The sequence below is a fragment of the Mobula hypostoma genome, chromosome 19 (assembly GCF_963921235.1).
Source record: "Mobula hypostoma chromosome 19, sMobHyp1.1, whole genome shotgun sequence".
NCBI lineage: Eukaryota > Metazoa > Chordata > Chondrichthyes > Myliobatiformes > Myliobatidae > Mobula > Mobula hypostoma.
Genome location: NC_086115.1, coordinates 8,298,378 through 8,319,702, shown reverse-complemented (window position 1 = coordinate 8,319,702; position 21,325 = coordinate 8,298,378). Strand labels below are relative to the sequence as shown.

At 38.7% G+C, this 21,325-nt stretch overlaps 1 protein-coding gene across 2 annotated transcripts in view; it reads left to right on the top strand.

Annotated features, from left to right (window-relative positions):
- The window catches only part of arl3b (ADP ribosylation factor like GTPase 3b), a 31,903-nt gene extending 18,515 nt beyond the window's left edge, over window positions 1–13,388 (top strand). Inside the window, exons 3-6 of one of the 2 annotated variants that reach the window (XM_063071287.1) lie at window positions 2,974–3,090; window positions 4,887–4,937; window positions 6,774–6,951; window positions 9,076–13,388. In XM_063071287.1, coding sequence (XP_062927357.1) covers window positions 2,974–3,090; window positions 4,887–4,937; window positions 6,774–6,951; window positions 9,076–9,197 — 468 coding nt within the window. In that variant the 3' untranslated portion in view covers window positions 9,198–13,388. Of the gene's footprint in view, window positions 1–2,973; window positions 3,091–4,886; window positions 4,938–6,773; window positions 6,960–9,075 lie in introns of both variants that reach the window. The other variant, XM_063071288.1, reaches the window with a different exon arrangement.
- The last annotated feature ends 7,937 nt before the right edge of the window (window positions 13,389–21,325 follow it).

Here is a 21,325-nt window from a genome sequence, read left to right as displayed (position 1 = left end):
ACAGGTTGAAAATTACATTGTATAATCTTTTTATCACCCTCCCCCATCCCAACCCCACTACCACCTTCCAGTCTGGCAGCAGGTTCAAAAGCGTGAAAACACGTACCTATCCTGCTACTTTAAGACCAACTGATCTCTTTTACGAGATGCTGAGATACATCCTAGGATGTGCTGGGAGACAGCAAGAGTGATGTAAATCTGGGTGTTTCAACATCAGACACCCTGGCCCAGACAACTGAGTCAGGGTTGATCAGGCCTCAGCTTGTGTCCCAGCAGCCTCTGTGGTGGTCCTGATGGCTCTTTGCCACCCCCATAATGCCAAGGAGAGAGTAAGTTCTGCAAAAGAGATGAACTCTTGATCTCTCAGTCTACCTCAACATGGCCCTTACACTTTATTAGTCAATTTGTACTGCTTTCCCTCTAACTGTAAGATCTACATTCTGTATTCTGTATTCTTCTTTTATACAACCTTAATGAACTGAATATAGAATGATCAGTCTGGATGGCACATAAACAAAAGATTTTCACTGTAACTTGAAATATGTGATAATACTAAACCAATTCTAATTTCAAGTAAGCTGTTTAGATAACTTGGGCTATGCAATACAGTGCGGATTCTCTTCATTCTGTTTGTTTTACATTTAAAATGTATTTGAGGTGGATGTAATTGTTATGGTTCTTTGCAAACCAAATTAAAATGTGTGAACCTTTTAATATATCATTGGCACTGAATAATTCCTGTCAAAATAAGTATTTTGATTGTAGTAATTCATTGCTAAGGCCAGGCTGCAAGTGCCACCATATATGCACCAACATAGCAATAAGCAGATTGGTACCTCTAGTCCAGCTATCATAACACCATAAAACCATGAGACAGAAGCAGAATTAGATTATTCGGCCAATTGACTCTTCTCTGCCATTCCATTTTGGCTGATTTATTATCCCACTAGACCCCACTCTTCTGTCTTTTCCCTGTAACCTCTACTTTATCCAGTGATCTGGCCTCCACAGCCATCTGTGGCAATGAATTCCACAGATTCACCACCCTCTGGCTAAACAAATTCCTCCTTTTATCTGTTCTAAATTAGATTAGATTATGAGGACACTCAGTCCTCGTTTATTGTCATTTAGAAATGCATGCATTAAAAAATGATACAACGTTCCTCCAGAATGATATCACGAGAAACGCAGGACAAACCAAGACTAAAACTGACAAAACCACATAATTATAACATATGGTTACAACAGTGCAAAGCAATACCGTAATTTGATAAAGAGCAGACCATGGACACGGTAAAAAAAAGTCTCAAAGTCCCGATAGCCTCATCATCTCACGCAGGCGGCAGAAGGGAGGAACTCCCCCCGCCATGAACCTCCAAGCGCCACAAACTTGCCGATGCAGCACCATTGGAAGCACCCGACTGCAGCACATTCTGAGTCCGTCCGAAAACTTTGAGCCTCCGACCAGCCCCTCCGACACAGCCTCTCCGAGCACCATCCTCTGCCAGGCGCTTAGACCCCGCCCTGGCTGCCGAGCAACAAGCAAAGCCGAGGACTTGGGGCCTTCCCCTCCAGAGGTTCTGGACCACACGGTAGCAGCAGCAGTGAAGCAGGCATTTCAGAAGTTTCACCAGATGTTCCTCTGTGCTCTCACGTCCGTCTCCATCAAATCAGGATTGTGCACGGCACCCTACTTGACAAATAACAGACATCACCACCGGAGTGGCCGCTGCGAGCTGCGTCATGCCGCCATCTTCTCCTCCATCGATGTCTCTCTATTCTGAGGCTGTGTCTTTTTGGTCCTAGATCCTCTCTACATCCACTCTACCTAAACCTTTCAACGTTCAATAGGTTTCAGTGAGATACCTTCTCCTTCCCTGCTCCGCCCCCCCACCATTCTTGTAAACTCCAGCAAGTACATTGACATTAAATGCTCCTCATACGTTAACCCTTTCATTTTGGAATCATTCTCGTGAACTTCCTCTCCGATGACAGCACACCTTTTCTTAGATATGGGGCCCAAAACTGCTAACAAGACTCCAAATGTTGTCTAACCAATGTGTTATAATGCCTCAGCATCAAATACTTGCTTTTTTATTGTAGTGCTTGTGAAATGAATGCTAGCTTTGTATCTGGCTTCCTTACCACCCACTCAACCTACACGTTAACCTTTAGGGAGTCCTGCACAATGACTTGCAAGTCCTTCGCGCCTCTGATTTTTTTAATTCTCTCCCTGTTTAGAAAATGGTCTATGCCTTCATAACTTCCACCAAAGTCCATGACCGCACTCTGTTCTGCTATTTCTTTGCCCAGTCTCCCATTCTTTCTAAGATCTTCTGCAGACTCCTTGCTTTCTCAGCACTACCTGTCCCTTCACCTATCTGTTCATCATCTGTAAACCTGGCCACAAAGCTTTCTATCCTATCAGTGCCTTCTGTGAATTTTAGTTGACACAAAACACTCATGTTCACTTTTTACAGCAATTCCTGTTGGCTTCTGTTTTGCCAGTTTTTAAATTTATAATTTTTTTGTTTTTGTTTGCACTCGCTCCCAGTGTTGTTCTGTCTTATCTGTAACTGTATCCTCGTTGCAGTTTTTTAATCCCTTTGCTTCCTGTCTCATGTGCCTGTCGATTCACACCAGCTGCTCTCCATTTTTTTTACTTTCTTGCTGATTTTGTTTTCATAAAGCACACAGGAATTCTGGAATTCCTTTGATTGCTATCTGCCTTTTCATCTTTCTCTCACCTTGTTAAGTTGCACTGCTTTGACAATGCTTTAGATTATGTCTTCTAATAGCTCTTTTGACTTAGTATCCAATTTATTGCTTGCACGTGAGAGAAACATTTTTGGATTCCCTTCTGTTTAAAAACCCTGGTATAACCGTAGAAGGCATTTCTTATGAAATCTATGTAGGGCACTTGAAACCTGCACAGGAACAGACTTCAAAAACAAACCATTGTTGCTTTCTTAGGGATTTAATATCAAAAGTGTGCAGTCGCAAGGTTTCAAGTTAAATGTGTGGGACATCGGAGGACAGCGAAAAATTAGACCATACTGGAGGAACTACTTTGAAAATACTGATGTTCTTGTGAGTAGCACATATTTATTACATCTTTCTATATGCCCTTTTAAATTCTACTCATTCCATAGAGCTGCCATTCCTTTTCTCTTCCTATCAACTTCATGTATAAGTTCTTAATCATTATTTGTTAACTAGTTAAGTGATAATGACTTTGAAGAACAGTTGAATCTATCACTGATTATTCCAAACAGTGACTGAAAATGCTTTGGCAACATTTCAGAAACATTATCAGAATTGTCAGCAGGAGATGTTATTACCAATCCACACAGATTGTGGTCTTCCGGTTAGAATTGCAGAGGGAGGTACAGAGGCCTAGGTTCTGTAGCTTATTGATCTGGATTGTGGGAATGATGGTGTTATATGCTGAGCTATAGTCAATGAACAGCATCCTGACATAGGGATTTGTATTGTCCAGGTGATCTAAGGCTGTGTGAAGAGCTACTGAGATTGCATCTGCTGTAGACCTATTGTGGCGATGGGCAAATTGCAGTGCTACTGCAACTTCCACAGTTAGCAAAATATTTGCCTAGAAATTGGATTTCTCCCACTTTAATGTTGTTGCTCTGAATGACTTGCTGTGTTTCACTCTAATATCCAATCAGAGAAGTGCAAAATAAACCCACTAGGTGGTGGTTTCTCTTTTCAAAATAAATAACAGTGCTTTGAAGCTTTATTTGTCAAAACAATGTATTTTCCAATAGATCGCAGGTAGATAGGGTTGCAAAGAGAATTTTCGACCCATTGGCCTTCAAGAATCAAGTACAGGAGTTGGGATGTTGAAGAGGTTGGTGAGGCCAAATGAAGAGTACTGTGTACAGTTCTGGTCACCTCCCTGCAGGAAAGATATCAATAGGATTAAAACTGTACAGAGAAAATTTACATGGATATTTCTGGTACTTGAGGACCTGGGTTAAAGGGATCAGTTGAATAGGTTAGCACTTTGTTCTCTGGAGTTTAGGAGAATGAAGGGAGATTTGCTAGAGGTATATAAAATTATGAAGAGTATAGATGGGGTAAATACAAGCAGGGTTTTTCCACGAACTGTCGTGGGTAATGGTGAAAGGTGAAATGTTTATTGGGAAATGGGGATGGGGGGAGCTTCTTTACTCAGAGCTTGGTGACAGTGTGGAACAATCTACTAGCAGATGTGGTGGATGTGGGTTTGATTTCGACATTTGAGAGAAGTTTGGATAAGTACTTGGGTGGGAGAGGTATGGAGGGCTATGATCCAGGTGAAGGTCAATGGGACTATGCAAAATACTAGTTTGGTTGGATTAGATGGCCATAGAGCCTGTTTCTGTTTTGTAGTACTCTATTGTTAAAGTGACATCATTGCTTTGGGGTTAAACTCAGCATTTTCTAATTTCGTAATGTAATGTTTGCTAATTTTATCACATCAAATTTGGAAATTTTAATGACCAGCTTTTTGCCTAGGAGTATCTATTATGTTACCGAGGAATATATGTCTATGAATGATATGGCAGCTACTTTATGCTTCAATCAGCAATTTGGTTGTGGCTTCCCACTCCAGAAACATGTTAAAAATAAGCCCCCTGCTTCATTGTAGATCTAAGGGCATGATGAAATATTAGTTTCATATGCATCTTTAAACCAAAGTCCTCCACGCAAGAGTGGATTTTACTGTGAGCAATCAATTGCTATGTTTCCTACTTTACAACAGAGATTACGTCTTGAAAGTACTTTATAATCCATGAGTAGATTTGGAATGTCCTGGAAAGTTCCTGAGGTATGCTATATATATGCAGGTTTTTAATGTTTGCGAATTGCACTTTTCTTCCCAGATCTATGTCATTGACAGTGCAGACCGCAAAAGATTTGAGGAAACGGGACAGGTAACTGGCTTTAATTTTCCTCCTGAAAGGTTATACACGGCTGCATCAATCCATAATATGTCACACATTTACTCTGTAATACCGTAACTGTTCTGAAAACTAGCCTACAGCAAAGCTGAGTGACAGTGGATGTTCAGTAATAATCAGTCACCAAGAAATCCTTGGCTCTTTTCTGGTCATTATTGCTATGTATTGATGCAGAATTTTATACTAAGAATATCCTAGCACACCAAGGATCCCATTCCAAAAGCTTCTGCGATCTTCAGAGCCAATTCACCTCTGGATTCTAAGAGATTGGGTTCATATTCTTTTAACCGTACTGATTTCTGGGGTGGTTGAACCGCCATATCAGAAGACATTTTAAAAAACTAAGTCAACTGGTTTAGCAGAATGAGAGGAATTTAATTGAAATTTAGAAAACTCTGAACTTGATTGTGGAATGGATATTTCCTCTGGTTGGAGTAACTGCAACAGGTTAAGGACAAAAGATATAAGACTGAGATGAGGGGAAATTTCTTGACTCTAGAAGGTGATGAACCTTTAAAATTTGCTGGACTGTCAGAAACAGGCTGTTAATGAATTTCTAACCACAACTGTGTCAAGGGGTACAGGAAGAGAGAGGGAACATAGTATTGGGAGAAATGATTAGCCGTGATAATATTGAATGATAAAACAGATTCTGAAGGGCCAGCTGGCACTTTTTTTTATTTCTGTGAAACACATCAAAAATTAAAAGATCTGTGAGGTACCTGGTACGTTTTACCACTTTAATAGTTAGACAAATATACTCTATAGTAAAAATACAAAGGTTTCAACATGATTGAGGGGGAAGAATTTATTTTTTAAAAAAAACAAACATTTTAAAGCTTGGCAAGAATGGCAAAAGAATTTTCAGGAGTTAACACCAAGCCAGGGAGGGTAAAGATGAAAATAAAATCAGCAGTTCCAAATGCAAATTTGTCATATTGTATAATCAAGCAAATGTCTAGGTCAGAAAAATAAATTAGGGTTTTAATGTATATCTGCATCCATAGCCAAAATATTAAATATAGACTGATTCTAACTTCATTTTCAGAATCAGAATCAGGTTTATTATCACCGGCATGTGTCGTGAAATTTGTTAACATAGAAACAGCAGTTCAATGCAACACATAGAAACATAGAAAACCTACAGCACAATACAGGCCCTTCGGCCCACAGGGTTGTGCCGAACATGTCCCTACCTAAAAGGGACCTAATACTAAATAAATAAATAACAGTATAAATATACTGAGTAGATTAAAAATCGTGCAAAAAACAGAAATAATATATATTTAAAAAGTGAGGTAGTGTTCAAGGGTTCAGTGTCTATTTAGGAATCAGATGGCAAAGCTGTACCTGAATCACTGAGTGTGTGCCTTCAGGTTTCTGAACCTCCTACCTGATGATAACAGTGAGAAAAGGGCTTGCCCTGGGTGCTGGAGGTCTTCAATAATGGATGCTGCCTTTCTGAGACACCGCTCCTGGAAGATCTCCTGGGTACTTTGTAGGCTAGTACCCAAGATAGAGCTGACTATTTTCACTAAATAGCTTAAGAATTTCTTGCATACATTAAGGTATTTCAGCACATATATGCATATAACACACTGTTTCAAAAGACCAAACCCCAATCTGTTTGTTTATGTAGGGTAATTGGCTTCAAAGATTGTATTGACAATTGGAATGAGATTCTTAGGACTTCAGAATGTTAGGAACAGACCCCCAAGTTTTTAGCTTTTTTTAACTTTCTAAATTCCATTGTTTGAAATAGATTTGAAGATCTAAGGTAATGTTTTTTTCACTTGAATTGGTATTCAGGAGCTGGCTGAGCTACTAGATGAAGAAAAACTGAGCGGTGTTGCTGTTCTTGTTTTTGCCAACAAGCAAGATTTGCTGACAGCTGCCCCAGCATCTGAGATAGCTGAGGGGCTGAACCTGCATACAATTCGTGACCGTGTTTGGCAAATCCAGTCTTGTTCTGCACTCACAGGAGAAGGTATACAGGTGTGCCATCATCACTTTCCTTGTATTAAACAGATTCTTTATTTTGTTGAAGTAAATGTGTAATCCCTTTTCTTTGTTAATCTTGAATTACTGTGCTAGGTTAGTGAGGGTTTCTTACAGATAACAAACTTTAGATTATTCAACTTTCTTGACCCTAAGGATGTGAGTTCCCTGATTTATTTTTTTTACTATTATTCATTGATATTAAGCAGTATACGTGAAAAATTAACTATTTATTGCACTCATTATTGCCTTGGTGATTTACAATTACTAATGCATCAGGTTGGCTATGCTGTATATCCATACTGAGTAAATTGTTCTCTTTCCCCACTGCAATAGCCCTTGTTGGGATAGCAATAGAAAAAGACTTTCATTTGTTAAATCTTGGACAGAACAAATTGGGTCTGTAGAGTGCAACATTGGCCTGACTGGTTACAAGGCATTTTCATTTCCAGTATAAATTGAGATCTGTATCCATTATCTGACATTTAACATTTTGGAGTCTAATGTTTGTGTCTTTTCCTGGACAATATTACCATAACATGTAGAGGCAGAATTAGGTCATTCAGTCATTAAGTCTGCTCCGCTATTTCATCATGGCTGATATATTTTCTCCTCAACCCCTTTTCCCTATAACATTTCACACCCTGACTAATCAAGAACCTACCAATCTCTGCCTTAAATACATCCAACAGTCGCAATGAATTCCACAGATTCACCATCCTCTGGCTAAAGAACTTTACCCCTCCTGCTATGTGTATGACCTTTGTGTATGACCCTGTAGCCCTGGGAAGCATTTTGGGCAAGAGTCAGTGAACCAGGTAGCTTACTTCCTCACTCTGGAACATTCGGATACTGAGCTGCAGATTTCATTATCTTTGAATTGGAGAAATTATGTTGTAGGTGTACAAGTCATTTGTGAGGCCTCACCAAGAGTACTGTGTACAGTTTGGTTACTCTGTTATAGGGAAAGTCATGGTGAAACTGGAAAGAATGCAGAAAAGATGTATCAGGATGTTGCGAGGACTAGAGAGCCCATTTAGGGAGAGGATAGCCGGTCTAGGTCTCTATTTCTTGGAAAATTGGAGAAAGAGGGACAACCTTACAGAATATTTAAAATAATGAGAGGTGTAGATAGGTGGATAATCATAGTCTTTTCCACAGGGTACAGAAGTCCAAATCTAGGGAGCATAGATTAGAGAAAATCTGCAGATGCTGGAAATCCAAGCAACACACACACACAAAATGCTGGAGGAACTCAGCAGGCCAGGCAGCAATCATGGAGAAGAGTGCAGTCGACATTTTGGGCTGAGACCCTTCAGCAGGACTCTTTTGAAGGTTATGCTGAAGGGTCTCAGCCCAAAACATCGACTGCACTCTTATCCATAGATGCTGCCTGGCCGGCTGAGTTCCTCCATTATTTTGTGTGAGGGCATAGATTAGGGTATGAGGGAAAATGTTTTAAATGGACCTGAGGGGCAACTTTTCACTTGGAGAATGGTAAGTATATGAAACAAGCTACAGCGGAGAAGTGGTTGACGCAGATACAATATTATTAAAGAAGCTTTTGGATAGGTACATGGAATGATAGAACTTAGAGAGAAATAGAGTCTAGCTGGGTGAGCACTGTGGTTTGCATGGATTAGTTGGGCCGAAGGGATTTATTTATTTGCTCCAAAACTCTATGACTCTAAATGGTTCAATTTTGCCTTCTTCCATCACAAATGTTTCCTTTTGTTCTCTCCTTCCCTGCTCTCTATCTTTGCATCTTATTACCTATTTATCTCTAGCACTTCTCGGTTTCAATAATAGATCATTGCCCTGAATGTTAACTCATAACAAACAACAATTTTTTTTTAAAGTTTGGCTCCTATTCAATGGCTTTCAAACTCTTAAGGATTACTTCCAAATTAAAATAAATATGTTTATAACTCAAAAGTGTAAATCATGGCATGAAGGTATGAAAAGGAGCAGAATTTTGATCAGCTCATTCCCTGTCATGCTCCCACTACGCACAACATCTATTAGGAGACGTGAAAAGTACTGTCAGATTTCAAGCCTTGGCTTCAATGTTTGAAATGTGCATGTTTGTTAAAATTTTGCAATTTTGTTCCAGGATGGGATGCATTGGGTCTGCAAAAATGTCAATTCAAAGAAGAAATAAAAACCCCTCCAAGCACCATGGAAGGAACCAGATGGACCATTTCTGATTTGATGATGATAATTAATTGTTCCTGACCAAATTCTCCTCCACTATTCACAATTTTAGCTACGAAGCCAGAAAGTGGCATTGGGAGTAATGTATCTCCAGTACACTACCTGAATTTTTGGAATCCTTTTATAAATACTGTACATGTCTTGTGAATGTTGCTGCAATACATCATTCCATGCAGTTTGAACGATCCTTCTGAATGCAGTGGGCTGTAAGCCGCATGGACTGATGTGTGATAACTCTTGTGGGACATGCCCTCATTTTCTTTGCTAGAAGCTTTAAGAAAAAAGATAATCACAGTTGTTGGCTGTTTTCTCTCCTCCAAACTTAACGTTTCTTTTTATAGGACATTTGTGCAGATGAACCATTGTCCTCTGTATTTCATATTCTGCTGACTTTTGCCCTTCGTAGGGAACTTTTTCCACTTTGCAATATACAATTAAATATATATTTTAATTGGAATGGTTTGCCATGCAGCTTTTTGAAGAATTACTTTCCTCTCTGTTTCTTCTGTGGATGCACAGGGCTCTGGTGTACCAGTAGTTTAAACTTAAACTGGGGAAGTGCAAGACAGATGAGGGTTTTAGCTTGGGCTGGTGTGTGTAATTCAGGCTTATTATGCAGCCAAAAGAACTGCAGTAATATTTACCAAAAGCTCTTTTAGAATCTGAGTTTAACTAGAAACTATCCAAATTTACATGGACCAAATGCAACTGATAAATTGCCTTAGTTATCTTGATTTTCTTTCACAAACAAAGTTTATGGAATCAATTTCTTAGGAGAATTTTATCTTCACCTCTCACAGATAAGGAAACAGCAAAGCAAGTGATCGGCAGGTCTATAGCGTTGAGGCTTGGCTGCTTTAAATCCTCATTAATGAGCTGCAAGCAGATTTGCCATTAAAAGGCTGGAGAGGAAGCAGCTGCCCAACCATAGAAATAGAGTAGATTGGAGTTACTGCCAAGGGCCTAGGGGAATGGTCCCTGGCATAAAGCAAGTGCTTGGTGTGTTATCATTGTGATTGTCTATTGTGTTCTTTCAACGGAGGTACCTACATATTTTGACATTATTTATTTGCTGTAATTTTGACCATTCTTTCGGTTATTTGAGGCACAACACTAAAGTATATATGTCCAGAATATTCTTCCTGCATTAGTGCTGGTTTGTTTAAATGCAGATTTATTGCAATAAATGAAACCAGCTTTCTAGAAAATGTCGTTGCATTTTAAATGATGGGGTTAGGAGGAGAGTTGGGGGCTTTTAACACTAGAGAGGTAGAATGAGCACTTCCAGCAAGACCAAGTCTTGGATAATAACAGATAACTTGCCTGCAGATAAAAATTCACATTATTTTTTTTGCTAGTAATTAAACAGCTCACCATCCATGAATAAATCTTAGCAGTTATGAAACTGAAAACTGATCCTTGGTGCTCAGTCAAGCAACCATTAAAGGAACAATAATAAAAATGAGATTATTATGGTTGTGTTCAGTAAAATAAAGGAACTAGTTGTTCTGTGTATGTGCTGGAAATCTTCATCAGACCGTTAAGATTATTTTTCTGGATTTTAACTACTCTTCGCTGGGAATGCTTCCTAGTCTGTCCCAGTGGGCAAGGATATCCTGTTTGCTCTCTCAACATGTTTATAACTGACTGAATTACACTACTGTGTATGTGCTAAGCGACATCATCCTAAACTGTGGGAGCCAAAATGCTTTCTGGACAATGATCCCTAGACTGCCTTAACATTGCAAATGAAAGCACTCACCAAATTTCATCTCCTTAACTGTGCAAATCTATTCTGACTCCAATATATTCCTATCTCTTTATGATTTTTTTATGAACCCTTGGAACGGTGTAGCTTGGCAGAGTTGAAGACGGCTGAGGTGGTGCCAGAAATTGTTCAAATTGTCTTTTTATCCTATGGGAAATGATTGTTGATGTCACAGATCTCTAAGAGCTTACAATCTGTGTCATGAATCAGTTCAACCTAGTTTCTCAGCATGTAGATTACTGTGATATTGATTGTCAAAAGTCAAACCTGTTATGTTATTATATGCAACACATATCACATGTTACTCACATGTTATTATATGGTTGCGCAGCACCTGGAGATGTATCTTGTAGCAAAGCAGTCTGAGCTTTAAATTGACTTTTTTTTTCCTATCAGTATTAACTTAGTTATGATTTAAAAGAAAGGGTTGTTCCCATGGAAATTGGCTTAAGTCAGAGATGACTTAAGACTTTCTTCATGGGACCTCAATTTAACCATGTTACTTGACCTGTTACTAGTATGCTGTTTTGCACCTTCCTTGACTTTTTAATCAAAGTCCATTCTATGCTGCATGGTTTGTCTCACTGAATGTTTCATACATAAGTTTATATAGTTGCTTTTCGTGCTACTAAAAATTATTCAAAGGCAAGTCTTCTCTCTGTCTCACTGAGAAGGAACTTATTTTTCATAGTGGAACACAGCTGTTTTATGACAATCAATTCCTTTAGTGGCATAATTATTTGCAGGTTTTGATCCATTCAGTGGTGAAAGGTTTTCATAATAAATGGATCACATGGTTCTAGAAATTGGCATATACCAATGTTATCAATGACATTAAAACACCAATGGTGATATGGCTATCACTGGATTAAAATAGCAAATATTCACTGACAAGCTGTCCTTTGAAGGCTGAAGTGCTAATTTCACTGATTAAATTCAGTAATCAGCCTTCTTTTGGCAATAACAAAGTGGTTTTTGAGATTAAAGCTTCTTAGATTAAGATTAACTTGTAAGTGTCCAAACCCTGAAAACCTTTAAACTGGAATCAAACAGCAGCCAGACCATTGCTTTAAAAAATGGCAAGTGCATTTGATTAGTGATTTCTTTACTCTAGGAAGTTAATGACCTTTTGTTCATTTCAAACTATTATTTTTCATTCTGCAAATTGAATGCATGACTAATCATTATTAATAACTCTCAGCTGTACGCAATCACGTAGCTGCTAAGCTTCATGGGAGAGTCTGTGAAGATGTCCACGTTCACTTACACAAGTATGATTTAGAAGTTTGGAATTTGATAAAGTTAATACCCACCTAGATGACACATGAAAACATAGTTTATCCACATAATATAAAAGTTAAATTTAATGGATTTCACTCCTTGTAGAGGCAGCTACAAAATGCTTTACATATGATGGTGTTCATTGACCTTTTGCACCCCAAAAGCTGCTGAACCTCAGGTCATTTGTTTTATTTAGTCCAATCTGAACAGTTAAATTTGTTTTCAATAGCAACTCAGAACAGCCCTCATGTCCTGCTATAGTGAAAGGGAATCTGTGTCACTGAACTACTACTAATTAAGGTTCTAATATACACAACAATTTCTTTTCATCTGTGTTCAAAGAAGCCATCTCAATATTTAATAGAAGAAAGTCCTTGACCTGTCCGTTCAAATCAATTTTAATCAACTACTACCCATTTACAGACAGCATAGATAATCAGCAGTCTGTTGGTCTCAAATTTTGAACTGGGAAAATGCTTCTTTTCTGCACCTAAAAATTCTTATCATGATTTCTACTGGCATTCTCCATCAGGGTTAATGGATGAAGTCTTCTGTCCCTAATCAATCAAATCCAGGTTCCAGATCCAATCCCATTATTGCCATCTATCCTTTTACTGATATTCTCTTCAATTTGCATTTGTAAATTTTGTCATTGTGAAGATGGTAGAAGAGGAATGGTTATTATTGAGCATTGAACTTTTTTGAAGAGGATAATTACTTTGGTTTTTTTTTTGCCCAATGTATTCTCTGTGAGTGATATTGTACTTTTAAAGCTGTACAAAATCACATTGCAGTCAATTTAAATGACCCTCTCTTTTTCATGCAGCTCCTTCCTATTCACACTTTTTAGAAAACACAATATGTGCTTGTTAAACTTGCACCCCCCCCCCCCCGGAGTTTAAACAGCATGTGTTTTATTTTTGTCTGTGTTGATAAAGTATAAATGCCTGTAGTCCTTTCACATGCAGTCAGCATTGCATTCTTCAATGGCTGTAGATATTCCATGGTTGAATTCATATTGTTCCTGTGTTATCAACTGTTTCCAGCTTTACAGTTGTTGAAAGATAAAGAATGTGGTATTTTGTCATAGATCACACGGTACATGTAATTCAAATGCAGAATGTCTTGTTCATGAAATAAAGACTGTTTAATAAAAATCTCAATATGGCATTGATTTCATTCTAGTTCACCCATTGCTTTCTCTATTTTTTAATGTGATGTCCCAATGATCCAATTTGGCACCATAGTTACAATAATAATATGAATCAGAAAGAAGAGGTTAAATGATGTGAGGCTTGAGTTTTAAAGTCTGAATGAATAGGTTTGCCAAATCTGCCAAGAAGTTTAAACTACCCCACGCCGTCTCCCACTGCTGATTACCAATAGCTATGATCATCCGTTCACTATGGCTGTAAAGAAAGCTGTCAGTTATATTTTGTAATTTAGAGTATCTTTCTTCCCATCCCAATATTTTATCACTAAATTCACAAAAAAAAATGCCGCTTAGAAATAACCAAGGGATTTTGCAAATGCTGGAAATCTTGAGCAACAGACAAAACAGAATGGTGGTGGAATGCAGCAGGTCAGGTGGCGTTTATAGAGGGGAATAAATGGTCGATATTTTGGGCCAAAATCCTTCAGGACTGGAAAGGAAAGGATCAGAAACCAAAATAAGGTTGGAGCGGGGTGGGGAGAGGAGAGGAAGAGGTACAAGCTGGCAGGTGATAGGGGAGACCAGGTAAGGGAGATCCACACATGCAGCTTCCCCCTCATATGGTCTCACCTATCAAGTACCAACTTGTTCTCCTTCCCCCTCCGCCCACCTTATTCTGGCAAAGCAATAACAAAATGCAGAATACATTTGCAGAAAAAAAGTACGTGAACCCTTTGGTTTTCTGCATTAATTACTCAAAAAATGTGGTTTGATCTTCATCTAAGACACAATAATAGATAAACACAATCTGCCTAAACTTAACACACAAATAATTGTACTTTTCATGTCTTTATTGAACACATTGTTTAATCATTCACAGTCCAGGCTGGAAAAAGTATGTGAACCCTTATATTTAATAACTGGTAGAACCTCCTTTAGCAGCAATAACCTCCACCAAATGTTTCCTGTAGCTACTGATCAGACTTACACAATGACGAGAAGGAATTTTAGACCATTCCTCCATACAAAACTTTCAATATATCAATATTTCTGGGATACCTTGCATGAACAGCCCTCTTCAGGTCATGCCACTGCATCTCGATTGGGTTAAGGTCTGGACTCTGACTTGGCCATTCCCAAACACACATTTTCTTCTCTTTAAACCATTCTGTTCTTGATTCTCTTGTGTTTTGGATCTACGTATTGTTGCATCATCCAACTTCTATTAAGCTTCAGGTGACAGACCACTACCCAGATATTCTGTAAAATGTCTTGATACAATTTTGCATTTGTTGTTCGCTCAATGATTGCAAGCTGTCCAGGCCCTGGGGCAGCTCCTAACCATGATGCTCCTTCCACCATGCTTCACAGTTGGGATGTGGTCTTTGTGTTGGTGTGTAGTATGTTTTTTCCTCCAAACATAGCGTTGTACATTTCTGTCAAAAAGTTTAACTTTAGTCTCATCTGTCCACAGAACATTGTCCCAGAAATGTGGAACATCCAGCTGGTCTTTCACAAACTTGAGACATGCAGCAATTTTTTTTTTGGAGAGCAGTGGTTTCTTCTGTGGTGTCCTTCCACGAACACCATTCTTGTTCAGTGTTCTTCTTATAGTGGACACATGAACAGAGACTTTAACAAGTTCTAGAGATTTCTGCAGGTTTTTTTCTGTTACCCTTGTGTTCTTTTTCACCACCCTCAGCATTTCACATGGTGATCTTTTCAGGATGCCCACTCCTCAGAAGAATAGCAACAGTACTGAGTTTCCTCCACTTGGAGACAATTTCTCTTACTGTGAACCGATGAACATTCAGGTCTTTAGAAATGCTTTTGTAGCCTTTTACCAGCTTAAAAGGTTCTCTGAAAGTTGTTTTGATCGAGGCATGGTGCACATAAACAGATCTTTCTTGAGAAGAGCAAGCTGTCGGTAACCTGACTTTGTGAATTTTTTTATTCACAAAGGCACCTCTACAACCCACACCTCCAGTCTTATCTTAATGATTGGATCACCTGATTCCAAATAGCTTTTGTAGAAGGGATTACCCCAGAGGTTCACATACTTTTTTCAACCTAGGCTGTGATTGTTTAAATGGTGTACTCAGTATTGATGAGAAGTACAATTGTTTGTGTGTTATTTGTGCTTGTCTATTGTTGTGACTTTGATGAAGATCAGACAACATTTTATGAGTAACTAATACAGAAAGCCAGGTAATTACAAAGAGTTTACAAACTTTCTTACAACTGTATATAGTGTTGCAGTTACAGAGAAAGAACAGTGCCAACAGCCAATAAAGTGCAAGGGCCATGACTGAGTAGATTATGAAGGCATCAATAATGTGCAGGAGGTCCAGTCATGAGCCTTATAACAGTGGGATAGAAGTTTCCTCTGAGCCTTGTGTTCATGTTTTAAAAGCTTTTGCCTGATAAAAAGGGAGAATGGGATTGATCTTTAGTTCTTCTAAAGCAGTGAGAAGTATAGTAACTTTATTCAGACCAGAGACTTTACTCTTTTCCATAGATGCCACCTGGCCTGCTGAGATCCTCCAGCATTTTGGTGCTTTGCTTGGATTTCCAGCATCTGCAGATTTTCTCAAGTTTGTGAGAAGTACAGTAACATTTATTTTAGGAGTTAATAGTTTGAAATAACTTTTGAGTTATTGAAAAGAATGACGATACAGAATTGCTTTAATGTTTTATTTCCCCAAAATGTGTTGTCGTGCTCAATAGGAAGTGTGCTGTGATGGCAATGAACCATGAGCCACAATTTGATGATGCTGATAAAGAAGTTGAGTATTAGTATAAAAGGGGAGGAATCTTCTTTCAATAAATTTGCTATGAGGAACCTTTCCAGAAATAAGAACTGTATTTAGGTATTGGATTTAACTTGGAGTGTATGCCATCGTAACAGAGAAGGAAGTTCTTGGCACAGAATAGTATCTATGTCTCTTGGAGGTAACTAAAATTGTGTGTGCAGATAATATGTGAATAGACTGTGTATAGATCAATAGCAACTTACATTTGTATAGCACCTGTTAGCATGGTCTTCGTTCAGTATTCGGTAGTGATTAGGGTTTATAGTCTATGTTAAGTATTCGGTAGTGATGGAGTTTATGGTCTTCGTTAAGTATTTGGTAGTGATTGGGGAGAGGGGTAGCATGGGCAATGTGTCACTTTATGTGTGTATCATATTTACTTCACGACTCAAGTAATTTTAATTTTCATGAAAATATTTAACCAGCCTATCTGACTCAGTTACTACACTAGTAAACAAAGGTTAGCAATGAAAATTCGGTAAGGGCATCAGCAGCAATTAGTGGAACAGAACCATTGAACATTGAGATATTATAGTGGGTGAGTGCAGCTTTCCCAATATTGATTGGGACTCCCCGAATGCAATGTTGTTCTTTTTATGTAAGGGTGACAGGGATAAAACAGGAAGTTATAGATTGAATCATTGACAGTGCAGACATGGTGGACTGAAGGTCTGTTCTATGTACTAAAATCTCCAGCTTCCGATTCTCTTTGTAGTGATTTCTTAAGCAGCATATTTACAAAGTCTCTTGTCTTTGAAATTATTAGTGTTTAAAATATTTGAAGCTGAAGCACTGAATAGAAACAGACAATGTTTCTGCAGAGAGAAACTGAGTGAAGATAACTGGTGGATGAGTTGTCACTAGAACCTGAATGAAACTTGAAGTCTGTTAAGCTTTAAAACACATTTAGGGGCAATAAAAGAGGGAAATTGTGATGGGTATAGAACATCAAATGACAAAAGGTTTACTGGAGGGCTCAAGTAAAGAATCAAACTAGAAGGTTGGAGATATAAGATATTCTGCATCTTACATAGAACATACACTCAGTGGGCACTATATTGGGGACATCTGTATACCTCATTAATGCAAATACTTAATAAGCCAATTATGTGGCAGCAACTCAATACATAAAAGCATGCAGACATGATGAAGAAGTTTCATTGTTGTTCAGACTGAACATCAGAATGGGAAGAAATGTGATCTAAGTGACTTTGACCGTGGAATGATTATCGGTGCCAGACAGGGTGGTCTGAGTATCTCAAAAACTACTGATCTTGGATTTTCACACACAACAATCTCTAGAGTTTATAGAGAATTATGTGAGAAATAAAAAAAAAATCCAGTGAGCGATAGTTCTGTTGTCAAACGAATGAACGAGAGAGGTTAGAGGAGAATGGTTCAAGCTGACAGGAAGGCGATAGTAACTCAGATAACTACATGTTACAACAGTGGTGTGTAGAAGAGCATCTCTGAATCCACAACATGTCAAACCTTGAAGTGGATGGGCTACAGCAGCAGAGGATCATGGACATACACTCAGAATTAGGTACCTCCTGTATCAAATAAAGCAGCTACATTACAGCATTACTACATTACTGGTCCTTTGACACATGATGTTGTGGCAAGATCAACCTAACCCTTCCCTCCTACATAACGCTCCATTTTTCTATCATCCATGTGCCTATCTAAAAGTTACTTAAATGCTCTAAAGTATCTGCCTCTAGCACCACTTCTGGCAGGGTGTTCCATGCACCCACCTCTCCCTGTGAAAAACTACCTCTGACATCACTCCTATACTTTCCTCCAGTCACATTTAAGATTATGCCCCCTTGTATTAAGCCATTTCTGCTCTCCACTCTATCCATGCCTCTTAATCTTGTGAGCATCCAGGAAAATTCCAATTATGTATATATATTGACATGAATAACTAGATGATAATAATTTGATTGAGAAAAATGTTGTATAACCTTTTGAGACCTTCAAAATATTTATTATTTATGTGTATAGATAAAATAATGCCAAGTCTCCTTGATCTTCAAGTAGGTTAGAAGGTCAGCACAATGCCATGGACTGAAGGCCCTGTACTGCACTCTACCAGTTTTCACAATTAAGAATAATATTTGCATCCAGTTTAACCCAAGTTCTCATCGGCATTATTTTATCTATACACGTAAATAATAAATATTTTGAGAGTCTCAAAAGGTTATACAGCAATTTTCTCAATCGAATTATTATCATCTAGTTATTCATGTCAATATATATAATTGGAATTTTCCTGGATGCTCACTTGCAGTCATACTTACCCAAGAAAAATACTTTGTGGTATTTCCAGCATGTCAGCAAATGGAGAGGAAAGCACCTCAGGTGGTGTTGGGTAAAGGGTGGAGAAAATTAGCAAGAGATTTCACCTGGATATTCCTAACCACTGGACCTTACTGCAAATGCAAGGATGTTGGTTTCAAGAAGGTAATTCCAGGACAGAAAGCTCTTGAGTAGGTCATTGAGTTAGGGAGCTAAGATTTTGGGGGAAAAAAGGACACGATTACAGAAGCAACAAGTTTGTTGCTTTTATATTCCAACTGCTTAGCATCTTCTTTGTGGTGCAGGTATCCTTGCATATAAATAGTTTCACTCAAAATCCATATTACCTTCTGGGTTCTCACATAAAAGGACTAGCTTCACCAACTAGGATATAGAATGAGACAAAAGGCAGGAAATTATCAGCCAATTAGCAGACTATTAGTTCACAAGATTAAAGATGAGGTTTCAGGGTACTTAGAGGCACATGATAAAATAAGCCAAAGAATTCTGTTTTAATTCTTTGTGGAAATATCTTCCAGTAAAATGGTGGCATACCCTGTCACATTGGCCTCTCTGGGTCCAAACAAGGGTGTAATTCTTCGTCTTTAACATCTTTTTAACGATCGCCAGACACTGCTGGTTCATTGGTGAGACTGATGGCGAGAGAGCTGCATGGCCTTGGTTGTTGAGTGGACCAGGCCCTCATGCCCTGGGTTTGCCTGTTGCAGTTGCCAGGTGAGGAGACGCGACAGGTAGTGTGGAGTGGCAGGCGTCTATGCTAGGTTGGGGGGCTGACCCTTCTGTTGGTGTTACCCTCCGGTGCTCGCTTGGTGGAAGACAAGCTGGATTGCGTGATGATTGGACTGCCACGGGCTTGCTCTTGCAGAAATGTAGCCCCAGTTCAGCATCCCAACCTCAATCAATCTACAGATCATGATACTCAGGGACTTGGGCTTTTTTTTTGTGACTGTTTACTGCCATTGTAATTATATGTGCTGTCTGTGCCCTGCGCTCTGTTTGACTGTTGCTACTGTGTTTTTCTGCCTGTATTCATGGGTTTTCATGGATGGTTGAAAGACAATTAAACTTGAACTTGAAATAAAAGCCAGGATAGATGAACGAGAGTCTGTGGAAGTTGTGTACTTGGATTTTCAGAAGACCTTTGTCAAGGTGCCACACATGAGCCTGTTAAACAAGTTAAGAGCCCATGGTATTACAGGAATGATACCAGCCTGGACAGACGGTTGGCTGGCTGGCAGGCAGGCAGAAGGCAAAGAGTGGGAATAAAAGGGGCCTTTTTTGTTGCTTGTCAAGGACTAGCCATATCCAGCAGGCTCAGTGTTGGGTGCTATTAATGGAATTGCTGGCTTTGCGACTAAGTTTACAGAAAATACAAAGATAGGTGGAGGGGCAGGTTGTGTTGAGGAAACGAAGAGTCTTTTCTTTTTAAATCTTTTTGTTAATTATTACTGAAAATCAACAGCAGAAAAAAATACATCAAAATAATCAAGATAACATATCCATATGTAGAGTAAAAGTTAAACTATCAACCAGGCTAAACAGTATATCAATAATAATCAAAAAACAAAGTATTAAAGCTTTTTTTTATGGAAAAAAGGAAAGAAGAAAAAAAAAGAACCCCTACTAACTAAAACAGAGAAAAACCCCTAATAACTAAAAAAAAGGGGGAAAAAAACAACCCATTAGGAGCACAAACCCGGAGCTATGCGCCATACAAGCTTCCATAAAAAAAAGACATCAATCCGCCAACCAAATTCATATAACCAAGCATCAGAAAAGGACCATCTTTATTAACTCAAGTCAAATGATAATAACGGGCAAAAGAACCCCATCTTTTCTCAAAGTCAAATCTAGGATCAGGAAACAAAGAGTCTGCAGAAGAAGTGGCAAGTGGAATATAGTGTAGGGAAGTATATGGGTATACTCTTTGGTAGAAAGACTAAAGGCGTCGACTATTTTCTAATGGGAGAAAATTCTGGAAACAAAAGTGCAGAGTGACGTGTGAGTTTTATAGGAGAGGGCTGGCCATCATGACAATGCCAAAAGTCAAGAGCCTGGGCCGGCTTAGTGGAAGACTGACCATAGGATTTGGTTGTGAATGTTTACATTACTTAATGGGAAGGCTTAGTCAAAAACAGAACTGTTCTTGTGGTAATCATGTATGAAAGAAAGTGTATAGGCTGTGGACATGGGATTAAAAGCAGACAAGACAAATAACTCAACCAATCCCTTAGGAATTAAGTTTCTCTGGCTTTGCTGTGTCTGAAGTAATCAGTGCGGATAATAAGAATTTGTCTGTTTATAGTATCTCCAGATTTGACTGCTTTTTGACTTATCCAGCCTGTAAAACTCTCTCACGTGTTGCTCCCCTCACCTGCAAGTATGGATTCAAACTGACGAGGGCTTTGTTGAGGCCTGTCATCGACTGAGGTAATACTGCACTCTTGCCTCTTGCCAAATATTTACTGTGCTCCTAACAGGTACTGGTTTGATATGCACCTCCTATCCACCCACCCACAGCTGCCTCTGGCAGCCTCAGATTGTCATACTGGACAACATATTTTTTTAAAATATTAAAATCTCCTATTTAAAAAAAAAATAACCAATGGTGATTATTTTTGCTACACCTGGTGTGAATAGTGTGTAAAAAAAGTTAACCAAACCAATTGTGCTTCTGTTAAAGTAAGGAAGACTTGTAAGAATTATCTCATGCTGGAAAAATGTGAAGGTTGAAGTAGTCTGTTTCATACCTCATGGCTGTGACTGACCTAAATCAGTGCTTCATACTCATTTATTATTCAACCACCAGATG